A 13,369-nucleotide genomic window follows, 5' to 3' on the forward strand; every position below is an offset into this window, starting at 1 on the left:
CGGATTCGCCTCGTTTTGTAGTAGCAGCACTTTCACATGCAAACCGTAGCACCATCAGCAGAGAGAGAGAGAGAGAGAGAGAGAGAGAGAGAGAGAGAGAGAGAGAGAGAGGATATACCAAATTTGGTGGGTGGCCCCAGCGCACCCGGCCCAACGGAAAACGTGGTCACCCGTGACACATCTCGCGTATCGTATCACACTGGCAGGCACACCATGCGCGGCGGGGGGCAGCTTCGTAATTCCCCCCCTCATAAACCCTACTTGCTGTTAAACCAACACACTGTCCTGTCCTGTTCCGTCCCGCACTTCCCGATAGCCCACCAACTTCGCCCTCGACCACCATCCATGTCCGTCGCCACCGCCCACCACCTCCGCCCGTCGCCACCGGCGGCCCGCGACCGCCTCCCCGGATGCGCCGCGCGCGCCTCCTTCCGCCCCCTGCGCCGCCGCGGACTCGCCGCGGGGGCCAGCGCCGGCGGCGAGGCGACCGCCGCCGTGTCGGTGGTCACCGCGAGCGCCAAGAGGGATCCGTAAGCGCCTCTCCCCCGCCGCAATGCGGTCTCCGTTTCTCATATTTCGCGCCTGAGTCCCGTCTTGCCGCGCCCGGTGTCCCCCGCTGCGCGCGTTACTCTTTTGAGCTGACTTTTGATGGGAGTTGCTAGCCGGGATTGCAGGGTGCGGCGCCACACGATTTCGGTCTTCGTCGGGGACGAGAGCGGCATGATAAACAGGATCGCCGGGGTCTTCGCCAGGAGAGGCTACAACATCGAGTCGCTCGCGGTGGGGCTTAACAAGGACAAGGCCCTCTTCACCATCGTCGTCTCCGGGACGGATAGGGTGCTCAAGCAAGTCATTGAGCAGCTCAATAAGCTCGTCAACGTCTTGAATGTGAGCCTGCCGTCCCACATTTTGCACCAGTTTATTACTCCTTAGGAGAAGTAAATCATCCGGATTTCATGCCACTTGGTTTCAACTTCAGCTCTAGCAATGTACTAGTACAGTACTATAAAGTGCTAGAGCATAGCAGTTTCTAATTAGTCATAAACATCTTACCCGTATTCTGCTGTAATACCCCATTCCGTTATAATCACAGCTTCAATGCGTCAGAAAAAAGCTCTTTTGTGGATGTTCTGCATTTGTTGTTGTAAAACCATCAAGGAACTACACCTTTTAGGACTAATTTGATGGAACTATACACCTTTTCTTGCGCTAATATATAATGTAAAATCTATATCAATACCTACCTAATAATAAAGTCACATAAAATGTCCCCAAACTTGCAAAATATTACCTCATTGATGTCATCTATAAGCGACAAAAAAAAAACGTTAGTGCATAGTCTCACAGAGTCTCACAGATGCCCCAAACAGGCACCTCTTTTTAGCTCTCCTGTATATCTTACAACCTGGCCCCACTGCATAGTCTCACAGAGTCTTGTAGTTTCCCGTTATACATAGGCGGTTAACATGTGACTCAACCTAGGTTTAATGAGCCTTTGCTTGCCTGTTATGTTGGTCCAAGGATTAGTGAACATTTCCATGCCACTTTCCCAGTTATTTCGGTTCAAGGTGTAATGAACCAATCACTCGTGTGTGTTTGTTTCAGATTTGAGGTGTACACACATACTCCCTCCGTCCCAAAATAAGTGACTTAATTTTGTACTAACTTTGGGACGGAGGGAGTACATGCTTACTGAACCAAAAACCTAGGCATAGCATGGTAGTACAAGGCCCTGCGATACTGTGTTGTAAAACCATTAGAGAGTTGAAAAAAGTGGTATTCCTTTACAGTGTGCAAGAAAAGGTAAAATTATGTGATATTAGTCTTTAAACGTGTAACAAAAAAAAACTCGACTGGTGGGGGGAAGACCGCCCCCACGGCTTTGCACTGAGAAGAATCTCTTCCTGGCCCGGTCGAGAAAAGGCCCTGAAGGCCGGCTGCCCGGACGCGCCACAGGGTACCCAGGACATGTGGGCCCTTCAATGTGTAATCAGTTGATAATTTTGCAACAAAAAGTGTAAGTTGAGAAATTTACTCTTATGTCTATACATATGTGTCCTGGTTGTTTAGTGTGTTGTAAATTTTGTTTGTATGTAAGGGAATACAGTTACTTTGATCACTGCTGTACCTTGTCTTCAGTGATGTCGAGCATATATTCACATGGTTATAATCCAAGTAATCAGCAGTTTGCATGTTTGGTAAAAATTACTGTGTTGCATGGATCAGGAGTATTAAGTTGTTTCCATAATAACCTTATCATAATTGTTATACTGAAGCTGCTTAAAAAGAAAGGGCGCACAGATGGAAAATTTTATTCTGCCATTATGCACATACAGGATATCCAAAGAAAACAGCTATTCTAACGAATCTAAGCTGATTTCATACCACCTTGCATAATTGTCTGTTGTCTGCTTATCGTTCCTACCATCTAGATGAATTAAATAGTCTGATGTGATGTTTTCCTTTTTATCCCAAGCATTGTTATGTTCCTGGCTTGCAGATTTCTTTTCTTATTGCATGTTGTTCGGTGATCATATAAATGTTTGTTAATATATATCGTATTTGAATCCAATAAATTGCAGGTTGAAGATCTATCTAAGGAGCCTCAGGTTGAAAGAGAGCTCATGCTTATAAAACTCAATGTTGAACCAGATCAACGTGCTGACGTAAGATATGCTGTTGACTTGTATCTGCATAGTCACTGAATTAGTATATTGGTACTTCCATACACAGTTGCAACAATACTCTTAATGTGCTGTTTCTTCTCATGGTTGATAGGTCATGTTTGTAGCTAATGTTTTCAGAGCGAAAGTTGTTGATATTTCTGAGAACAGCCTAACTCTGGAGGTAAAAACTCTTGATCTCCAACAGTTCTACATATGGTATATGACTATACGTGTTCCTTGTTTTATTCCGGGTGAAGCCTTTGATGCTTATTTGTTCAATGCTGTAGGTAACTGGAGATCCTGGGAAAATCGTTGCGGCACAAAGGAACCTAAGAAAATTTGGGATCGAAGAAATTTGTCGAACGGGAAAAGTATTTTCTGAATCATTTGCTGCCTACATGCATGGGCATATTTTTCTAAATCATTTGCTGCCTACATCCACGGGCATATTTTCTTCATTACCTAATTCTTGTCTCCCAACATTCTTAGATTGCTTTGAGGCGTGAAAAGATCGGAGCAACTGCTCGTTTCTGGGGGTTTTCTGCTGCTTCTTACCCAGACCTTGTAGAAGCATCGCGCAAAAATCCTCTTACTTCTGTGAATAAGACGGTTAATGGCAATTTTGATCAACCATCCAGTGCCGGGGTATGTTTCTGTGCTTATAAAACTAACTCCATGTTTGTTGCCCATTTCCTCTTGTTCTTCTTGTCCTGTTATATCCGTTCTAAAAGGTAGCGTGTAGGCTTTAGGAGTACCTTTTAGGACACTGCTGTTTGCAGATTAAATACTTGGTAAGCTATGCTTGAGAGATGCCTCTTTTGTGTGGATAATGCAAGAAAGATTTTGAGGTGCAAGAAAAGAAAGATCTTGCGAACTGGTATATTTTGATAGTTATTTAATGCAAACAAATGCAACTTAACTTCTTTGCCACCAGTAGAAATCCCAGTGTAGCCATCGCTCCATAAGTGATTCTTTTTAGAGAAAAAATAATTTGTATACCTGGTTATAGGAAACAAAAAATAGAAAGAAAAGTAGAGTTCATACAGCGAAACTGGGGAGACCTGCATTCATATAAAACTGAAGACCACGCTTTGGAATCACCACAAGACTTCTAAATGTGCAACCGAAGCAACATAACTGAGTAAAATATTTCCAGACTTCCAGTAAACATATGAGATACATTATTACAGTATGTATGCCTATTGCTACTGATTCTTATAGCATGTGGTTGTTTTGACTCTGAACTGTGTGTGCAGGGTGATGTTTATCCTGTGGAACCTTATGAGAGCTTGTCCATGAACCAAGTACTTGATGCCCATTGGGGTGTTCTTGATGATGAAGATGTAAGTTCAAAGAATTCCAGTTTTGCAAAAGAAACATCATTTGCTTTTTAATTAAAATGACCTATAGACTGCATGCACTGTTTATTCAAAACTGGATCTAATTCTATTTTGACTGCAGTGTGTTCTCATTTTGCATCTTCATTTATTTTGCAAACAGTCAAATATAAACGAAGGCCTCTGTAGCTTTAAGCATCACAGTGCTTAATCGACATGATAATAAATGGTGCGGCTTCTAAGCTAATGATGACTTTGTTTGGTACAGTCAAATGGGCTTCGCTCACATACTCTCTCCATCCTTGTGAATGATTGTCCTGGTGTCCTCAACATTATAACAGGGGTCTTTGCTCGTAGGGGGTACAGTATACAGGTTTGTCAAAACTTCTGTTTATTGTTGTTATGTATGGCTTGTTACCAATGAGACCATGCTACTGCCCAGAGCCTTGCTGTTGGCCCAGCTGAAAAGGAAGGCATTTCACGTATTACAACAGTTGTTCCTGGAACTGATGAATCCATTGAGAAGTTAGTTCAGCAGCTTTACAAGCTTATCGATGTACATAAGGTAAATGGCATGCAATTTTTTAGATTAATCATTTGTGCTAGCAAATACTTTGTGCTAATGCAAAACATGTGACCATCCCAGGTTGATGACTTAACTGACTTACCTTTTGCTGAAAGAGAACTGATGGTTATCAAAGTATCTGGAAACACCGCTGCTCGGCGGGAGATACTTGATATTGGTAATATCTTCCGGGCAGAATGTGTGGATCTTTCTGATCACACAGTTACGCTACAGGTGATCTTCTTTCATAGTTAGGTGTCTCTCTGTACTCTTAACGTTTCTAGGACAGTAAGTATTGAAACACATCAGGTATAAAATTTTCAAGAGTACCACCTTGTGCACAAACAACCCCTAAGTATTATTATCTGTGTGGGAGTCCTATGAAATTCCTGCATTTTACTCTTTTATGATGAATAGTAGTTTGGTAGTAAACTACTCCCTCCGTCCCATAATATAAGATGCTTTTTGACACTAGTGTAGTGTTGAAAAACGTCTTACATTATGGGACGGAGGGAGTAGTAACCTGATGAATCGTTGGCATAAAAAGATTGAATGTTTGACATGACCGCAACTATTTATTCCGCTTTATGTAAAGCTATTTAATCACGGGTTCAAGTCCTGGAAACAGCCTCTTACAGAAATGTAGGGAAAGGCTGCGTACAATAGACCCAAAGTGGTCGGACCCTTCCCCAGACCCTGCACAAGCGGGAGCTGCATGCACTGGGGCTGCCCTTTTATGTAAAGCTATTTAATTACTGATGAAAACTCTACATAATTGTACCTTTTGTTACTATGTAGCTTACTGGGGATCTTGACAAGATGGTTGCACTACAAAGACTGTTGGAGCCGTATGGCATATGTGAGGTATGTCAATTGTTTTTGCCTCTTTGTTGTTGATTTCTTGTGAGTGGGAACAAGTAGTTCTAGATGAGCTTTTCAGTATTGTTTTGTTGCTGTCCTATTGATGATGTGAAATAATGTCAATTTCATTCTTGTAAGTCGATTGTTATGCGATAGAAGCAAAGTTGGCAGATAATTTCAATCCATGTATTTGAGCAGGCATTTTTACCATGATAAATGCTTGGTATTGTTTGTCAACATAGTCAACAGTCAATTGGAGTTTTATCAAAACTAGAACAATGTCCGTGCGTTGCAACGGGATATAAATATTCTAATACGTTAGCTTGTAATTTATCTGACATAATAATGCGATTGTGTAAACAAATGTTCATCAAATTTTGACCGTGAATTACCTTATATTTTGATTAGAAGTTTGGTAAGTAAATTAAAGTGGAATTGGTTCAGAAGGTAAGCAAATTAAGGTGATTGATTATCATATACATGGAAGGTTGGACGAAGGGGTGGTGGGAAGAAAGGTGAAATGAGAACCTTACGTTCTTTTTAATTAGTAGAGATAATGAATGGAAAACATTTCTAGATGTTAGGCTTTGTCTGCAGCCTGTGTGAGGATTTCAGGGTACAGTTGTAGGTCCCTGGAACAACTTCAAGGCGATTCTGTGTCAGTTAGAGAAAGAACAACAGTAGTACATTCTATAAAAATAAACAATGGGAACATTCTAGATGTCAAGACTAGTGTCTGGACATGCATTTATCCTACGCTCCCTGGGATAATGAATCTTTATGTTCCACATGTAGCAGAATGCTTTATTTGTGTTCAACCACTTCTTTTTTTCCTTCTGAAAACTAACCGGATGCTTTCCTCTCTGTCATGTTCGATACACGGCAGGTTGCGAGAACAGGTCGGGCAGCGCTAATCCGTGAATCCAGGGTTGATTCCAAGTACCTCCGTGGCTACTCCCTTCCACTGTAGTAAGAAAGGTCATTTGGTTGGTTGAGCTGAGTAGAATGTGTAGGCGACTTGTTTCTTCTTTGGTAATGTGTTGACTTGTCGAATAAATTGTTCTTGGTTGATGCAAGTCGAGGTTTGCCCATGTATTGCACCAACAAGCAGAATAAGTACATGCCTCCTTGCCTTGCATTGCTTGTAATTCTGTAACTGTCAGTTGGAACCATCTGTTGAAATGCACTCTTCAAGCGTTTGTGGTGTATCGCGTACTGAAGGAATAAGGGCAGTAATCTACCTTGCTGATGCCGGTTCGGGAGTAAGAAGGTGGTCGCCCGATTTTCCTGAGCCTGTTGGTGCTGCGTGTTCGGTCGGATAGCCACGAGTAAAGAGGTTATTGACATGTAGCTCGAGATATTGGCGGTGCTCCGGTACGAGCTCGGCAGTCGCACGGCCTACACCTTCGTGGACCACTTTGCCAGGTACAGCAAAGGAGAACAAGACTTGGGAGGTTCGGCGGTTGGCGCGTTACCTCGCCCAGACAGTGCCTCCTCGACTACGGATGCCTGCCGTCAGCTATCGCAGCGTCGTCCTTCCTCGCCAGGCTGACCCTCTCTCTACCCGACGGCCAGCCAAGCGCCGCAGTGGAACAAAGATTTCGAGGAGCTGACTGGATACAAGCACATGGACCTTTTTGACGAAAAGCAAATCAGCAGCATTTCATTGATGAAGAAGAAGACATTACAAAGCTCAAGATGAGCACACATCCAGACCTCATCGCTGGGATTCGATTTCTGCCTTGTACAGGATAAACCCAGATCCTCGTTACCTGATCTTGCCATTTGCAGTACCTATATAGCTTGCGCTGAGCTGCCTGTATGAGAATAAAGAGAATTAGAGAACAAACTTTAGGGAGGGTGTAACCGCTGTTTATCCCTGCTGTGTGGAAACTTGTTGTGCCACCCAAAATACATGTCTTCCTCACAAATTAATGACTAGAGATAACCTTAGAAAGAGGCACATCATTAAGCCTCTAGACTCTGTATATTGTGCAGAGAACGAAACCAACTTCCACTTATTCTTTGAGTGTATAGTAGCCAGGAGTATATGGTCCTTTCTTGGTGAATTCTTCCAAACACAGATAGGCACAAATTTTGAATCTGTTGTACATTTCTGGGTTTCCAACAAGAAAAACTTTGCATTAAATACCATTAGTTTCTGCTGTCCTGTGGTGTTTGTGGAAATATAGGAACTCTATAATTTTTAACAATACCATTTGGACTTCTATTACCCGGATTTGGGGCTTGATTATCAGAATGCTCAAATTCTGGGTTGTCCTGTCTCCGGAAGCAGGGAGAGCAAAGCTTGAGGAATTCCTGAGCTCTCTGACAAGCTTCGTTCGGCACCCCCTGTGGATCCTGAGTGGTTGACAATGAGGAAGAATGAGGTCGATTCTCGCTGGAGTAAGCTCAGAATCTCGGGGGAGGACAACGGCTTCCAATCCCCGGCCAAGAAAGAGACCCGATGGACAAGGACGCCACAAGCAGCCCAGTGTCAACTCTCATGCCTTGCTGGTCGCCCTTCAAGTTCAGGAGATCTGGAGCCCTGGTCATGATGCGATGGAGCTTTCAAAAAATGTGTGTTGCTGTGTTTTACTTGCTGCCTTTTATCCCACCCCCTCCCGACGCTTGTGTCGTACAAAAAAGGGTTTTAGTTTTCTCTTTAAGTTCGTTTGGACCTAGTAAATTTGCTGAACCCCACATGTTGGGTGTGGGTTCCCTCTTTTAGGTTTGTAATGGAAACGCTGAATACTGTATTCCAATTGACATTCTGAGTTGGATCTTGCCTTCCAATGGAATTGGGGAGAGACCTCCCTGTTCTTCTAAAAAAGAGCACTTAGATCTTGCCTTCCAATTGGCATTCATATGCATGTGCATTTGGAGTTCCTGCGATGCAAAAGGAACTAAGTTTTGCCATGCTTGCTTGGTCTGAGTTGCGAGTTGCAACATGAATACTTGCAGCGTAAGTCTCAAGATTAACATTTGTACTGTTCTTTCAATGTGATTTACAGCAATCAATATATACGCCTTTTCCCTAACTCGTATGTGTTTTCAACTAATTATAAGGCTGCGTGCCTATTCAGTGTGATCTCCTCTATACGTGTCACTTTTAAAAGTTTATAATTTCATAATGACCGCGTTGTTTTTATTCACCTTTTGCAACATGATTCCGTTAAGTTGCATCAGTGTATCTTGAGGCTGAACCATCCACAATAAGAGAGGACTTCTTGATTGCATTACAATAGAGTGATCGATCCATTTTCATAGTCTGGTTTCTTGGGGGGCATTGATCTATGAGTGAGAAGGGAGATATGGACATATTTCGGAATAGCTTTATTGTTTGTGAGATATTCTCTTCATCTCAAAATAAGTGTCTCAACTCTAGTACAACTTCTTCCCCTATATATAATAATAAAGCAAATAGTGCTTCTGGTCGTACGTCATTAAAATTACCCCCAAAATTGACACAAATTACCCACCATGCCACCCATAAGTGAACAAAACGGTTCGGTTTTTCTCAAAGTCCCGTCGGATTTGGTTCTTATACAGGTATATCCTCATATAACGCAACTGAAGGGCGTAGCCGCGGTGGCTAATGCCTTAGTCCTCCAACAAGGAGACCTGTTCCACGAGACCTCCTCTTCGGCGCCTTATGCGCTGGTTGGCGCAACTGGCGCGCACTGCAGCTCACGAATGGGCCGGCCCATGAACAACAGGGGCAGTGCAAAAATGTATTCATGTCAGGAAAAAACAAACGCAAATGATGCTCCCGTGAGGATTCGAACCGGCACCATTAAGCTCATGCGCATGATTGGCTAACCACTAGACCAATAGAGCCCTTCAAAAAAGATTGCAACGCGAAAGGTCTAACAACTATATTTTAGCCGCCCTATTTAGAAAAATGGGATTTCTTTTCAAAAGAAATCTGAACAAATTTTGAATGTCCACAGATTTTAAAAAACATCACGAATTATATTAAAAAAATCATGTATTCAATAAACATCAACGAATTCAAAAAGTTCATAAAAATTGGGAAAAGTTCATCAATTTTCAAAAAAGTTCACAAATTAAGAGAAAGTTCATCGATTTTGAAAAAACATTCATCAACTTTAGAAAAAGTTCATCATTTTTGAAAAAAAAGTTCGTTGACTAAGAAAAAGTTCATTGAATTTGAAAAAAGTTCATCAAATTTGTGAAAACTTCATTGTTTTTGAAAAAAAGTTAATCAAATTTCAATAAAAGTTCGTGGAATTTTAAAATAGTTCATCAAAAATTGAAAAAAAAACATCAAAAATAAAAAATAGTTCACCACATTTGAAAAAAAGTTTATTGAATTTGGAAAAAGTTCATCGAAATTGGAAAAAAGTTCATCAAAATCTGAAAAAGTTCATCGAATTTGGAAAACAGTTCACCGAATTTGACAAGCCAACTCATTGAATTTGAAAAAGTTCACCAAAAATTGAAAAAAACGTTCATCAATTTTGCAGAAAAAAATCATAAAGAAAGAAACTTTCTCGAATTAGAAAAAGAAAGAATAAAATAACAGAAAAATAAAAAAAAGGAGGAAGAAGAAAAGGAAGCAAAACATGCACGTAATCACAACATGTGAAGTGGTCTGGTGGTCGTCCCGACTTACATTAGCCAGCTCGTATCGGGATCAAATCACAGATCTCGCGCTGTTTTTGCTTCTTAGAAGCAGAAAAATGGGCCGGCCCAGACGTGACGAGGGGTGTGCGCCCGTTAGTAGAATGAACAGTATCGGGCGTAAAAGGCGCCGAATAGGATTTGGCCTGTTCCACTGCATTTTCTCTCTTTTTTACGAGGGGTGTGCGTCCGTTTTTTTTCAGTTTGCATTTTGCTTGTTCGTTTTTTATTTCTGTTTTGTGTTTTTCCTTCTATAAATTAATTATTAGGGATTTCCAAAAATTCAAAAGGTTGCGAGTTTTTTAAAGAAATATAAAACGTTTGTGAATTCAAAAAATGTTCTGGAAAGCATAAAATGTTCATGATTTTAAAAAAACTCCTGTTTTTCATTTCGTTTCTTGCCTTTTTCTCATTTCTGTTTTTGTTTTCTCGTCTTTAAATTAATTCTGGATTCCAAAAAGTTAAAAGGTTGTGAGTTTTGATTTTTTGAGAAATCATAAAATTTCCATGAATTCAGAAAATGGTCGGGAAATCAAAATGTTCGCAATTTTTTTAAAAATGTTTGCATGTCATAAAAAAAATTCTCGATTTCAAAAAATATGTTCACGAAATAAAATAATATTCATGATTCTTAGAAAATGCTTGTGTATTCAACACACTTTCGGGAATTGGAAAAAATGACCATGAAATTTTCGAAAAGGATCACAAAAATTCAATCAAATCTATTGAAACAGATACGTAAATAACGAACAAACCAAACCATCGCTTACATAAAATTTTTGAGGGGATCTGGAGAGGTTGTTTTATTATTTTATTTAGTCCATCGCGCATTGGGTAAAAAAGGTTTCTGTGTTCTTTACAACATTGAGCCCAAAACAATTGACACATTTTCCAGTGGTTTTGTTTTTGTAAGCTATATGAAATGACTAAATGTCTAATTTGCTATCATACATATCTATATTTATTGTGGTACTATATTTTCACTGGTCATGAAAAACACCATGACGCCGGGTCAAGGCGAGACACATCATTCATCAGTCTACGTTAGGCAGGGTCTATCAATACAGTTTCCACAACCAAAAAACATTTCATTGTGACGCCTTAGGAAATAAAGTCATCATGAGACCATCACATTTTTTGTTTTTGAAATGACTTTTAAAAAGTTTCTTATCTCATCATGACATGATTTTGACGTACTTTGTGAAGTGACATTTTAAAAGTCCGTATCTCATCCTGGCATAATTTGCATAATCTTATTATTTTTCTCCCGTGACAACGCATGGGCCTATTTGCTAGTTGTACTAAAATTAATTCAAAGTTGAGACACTTATTTTAGGACGGATGTCATGGAATAACGAAATTCTTCTATTACTCACATTCGAAGAACCCATTTAAAAAAGTTGAGGAAGAGAACCCAAAAATTTGTAAGCCCTGTGGTTGGATATGGTGGCGAATGGAGGGGGAACGGCCCACCCACAGCCCACAGGAACATGAGTCGCGTAGATAGGCCCGCGATGACCCGGCAGACAGCGGAAGGGAAGGCAACAGGGGGATCTTTCTTTCTCTCAAAAAAAGAAAGGAAAAAAGGGCAACGGGAGGATCGAGAAGGGGCGAGGGTGGTTGTTTGGACGGAGTTGGGGACTATCGATCGATCGATCGGAGGCGGGGCGGCGGGATGACGCGGGGGAAGCAGAAGATCGACGCGCAGCGGAAGAGCGCGGAGAAGAACCAGAAGTCCAAGGGGTCGCAGCTCGAGGCCCGCGCCGTCGGCCTCAAGGTCGTCTGCCCCATCTGCAAGGTCAGCGCACGCGCTCTCTTCTTCTTCTTCCTAATCCCTATCTAGGCACGGCACGGATCTGAAGCCCCAGTCAGGGTCTCCATCCGATCCGATCCGATCCCATGCGCGTTGTCATGTTCCCCTTCTGGGCTAGTAGTAATTCTGGGGCAGAGTAGATGATGGCTAGTAGCCGATCTGAATCCTGCAACCAGCATGATAAGATCATACGAATCAAGTTAGAAAACTGTGTGCAAGCATAACCGGATATACTCCTGCTAGCTGGTGTATAATTAGCTTTACATGGATGCATGTTCCTCGTGATTGATGCAGTGTCAACTTCATGTATATAATAATATTACCTATATATGTGTGTGCAGTCTCAGCTGGCCAACGAGAAGCAGTTGATTGATCACTATGGATCAAAGCATCCCAAGGAGAAACCTCCAGGTCCATCAAATGCAGAGTGACTGATGCGAGGCGGAAGCATGAGCTATACTTTGACTGTTTCTGAGGGTTTTTCAATCTGCTCCACACTCGGACGACTTGAGCCTCAGCTTTACCCTATGTAATGCATGCATTTCCCCTTGTTCCAGGCAAGAACCTTGATGAGCATGTATTTGCCTTATATGAGTATCTTGTCAAACTGTCAGCATACCTTCAAACTGTATGTGGTACAATCTTTGGATAAGAGAATGCTAAACTTTCCGATTATGGCATTCTCCTGTTGCGTGATTTGCTGTCTAGAGAGCTGAAAAATGAATGTTTTTTCGTTCATGTGTGTGTGGTATATACAGCATCCGAAAAAAGAATTGTTCTGGTTGTTCGAAACAAAAAGCAAGTCCTGAAGGGAAGTCATGACATACAAACTTTTTTTGGGGGTGATGACATACAAACTGAACATAAGATAAAAAAGCACCACAGAAACAGGAATGATGTGTTACATCCCAAATCAGGGTACTACCATATTGCTATGGGTTTTCAAATTCTAAACAAGACTTCAAAGTACGGTAAATTGCTCCTTTTTTTGGTTGTTGCACGCATTTGAGGCAATTCTATTGACTTGCTGTGTCCCCGGAGCTGCATCATGATGAGAATCATCCAAATCACAGACGGTCTCCGGTGTACTTCACTATGATTGACAACAGCATGTGTTTACCTCTACCGCCTTAGACGGTGGTGTATCAAATCCATGCATTTCTTCAATAGGAGGTAAGTTTTTGACATCTTCAGCTTTAGTACCCTTTTTCTTCATACATTTCGCTGCCTCTTGCATATCTTCTGGACTAAGATATAAGATACCCCTCTTCTTCGGAGTGGATTTAGGAGGTGATTCAGGAAGAGTCCAATTATCATAATTTTTTTAATATGTTATCCAATAATTCCTTAGCTTGTTCAACGGTTCGTTCCTTGAAAACACAACCAGCACAACTATCTAGGAAATCCTTAAAAGCATCAGTTAGTCCATTATAGAAGATATCAAGTATTTCATTTTTCCTTAAGAGGATGACCAGGCAAA

At 41.4% G+C, this 13,369-nt stretch overlaps 2 protein-coding genes across 3 annotated transcripts; both read left to right on the forward strand.

Annotated features, from left to right (window-relative positions):
* Window positions 1–315: 315 nt before the first annotated feature.
* LOC119317067 (acetolactate synthase small subunit 2, chloroplastic-like) lies at window positions 316–6,631 on the forward strand. 2 transcript variants are annotated; one of them, XM_037591463.1, is made up of 12 exons: window positions 316–530; window positions 663–888; window positions 2,583–2,666; window positions 2,779–2,847; window positions 2,954–3,037; window positions 3,156–3,311; window positions 3,923–4,009; window positions 4,272–4,376; window positions 4,446–4,568; window positions 4,650–4,802; window positions 5,367–5,432; window positions 6,316–6,631. In XM_037591463.1, exons 1-12 carry the CDS (start codon window positions 346–348, stop codon window positions 6,397–6,399), a joined length of 1,422 nt encoding a protein of 473 aa, XP_037447360.1. In that variant the 5' UTR covers window positions 316–345; the 3' UTR covers window positions 6,400–6,631. The 2 variants fall into 2 exon arrangements, with proteins under 2 accessions (XP_037447360.1, XP_037447361.1); XM_037591464.1 differs by having other exon boundaries at window positions 317–530; window positions 675–888.
* A 4,993-nt stretch (window positions 6,632–11,624) lies between these two features.
* LOC119317068 (zinc finger protein 706-like) lies at window positions 11,625–12,609 on the forward strand. Its single transcript, XM_037591465.1, has 2 exons — window positions 11,625–11,874; window positions 12,231–12,609. The coding sequence occupies exons 1-2, from the start codon at window positions 11,752–11,754 to the stop codon at window positions 12,318–12,320; spliced, it is 213 nt and encodes a 70-aa protein (XP_037447362.1). The 5' UTR covers window positions 11,625–11,751; the 3' UTR covers window positions 12,321–12,609.
* Window positions 12,610–13,369: the final 760 nt, after the last annotated feature.

This window comes from Triticum dicoccoides, chromosome 6A (assembly GCF_002162155.2).
Source record: "Triticum dicoccoides isolate Atlit2015 ecotype Zavitan chromosome 6A, WEW_v2.0, whole genome shotgun sequence".
Lineage (NCBI taxonomy): Eukaryota > Viridiplantae > Streptophyta > Magnoliopsida > Poales > Poaceae > Triticum > Triticum dicoccoides.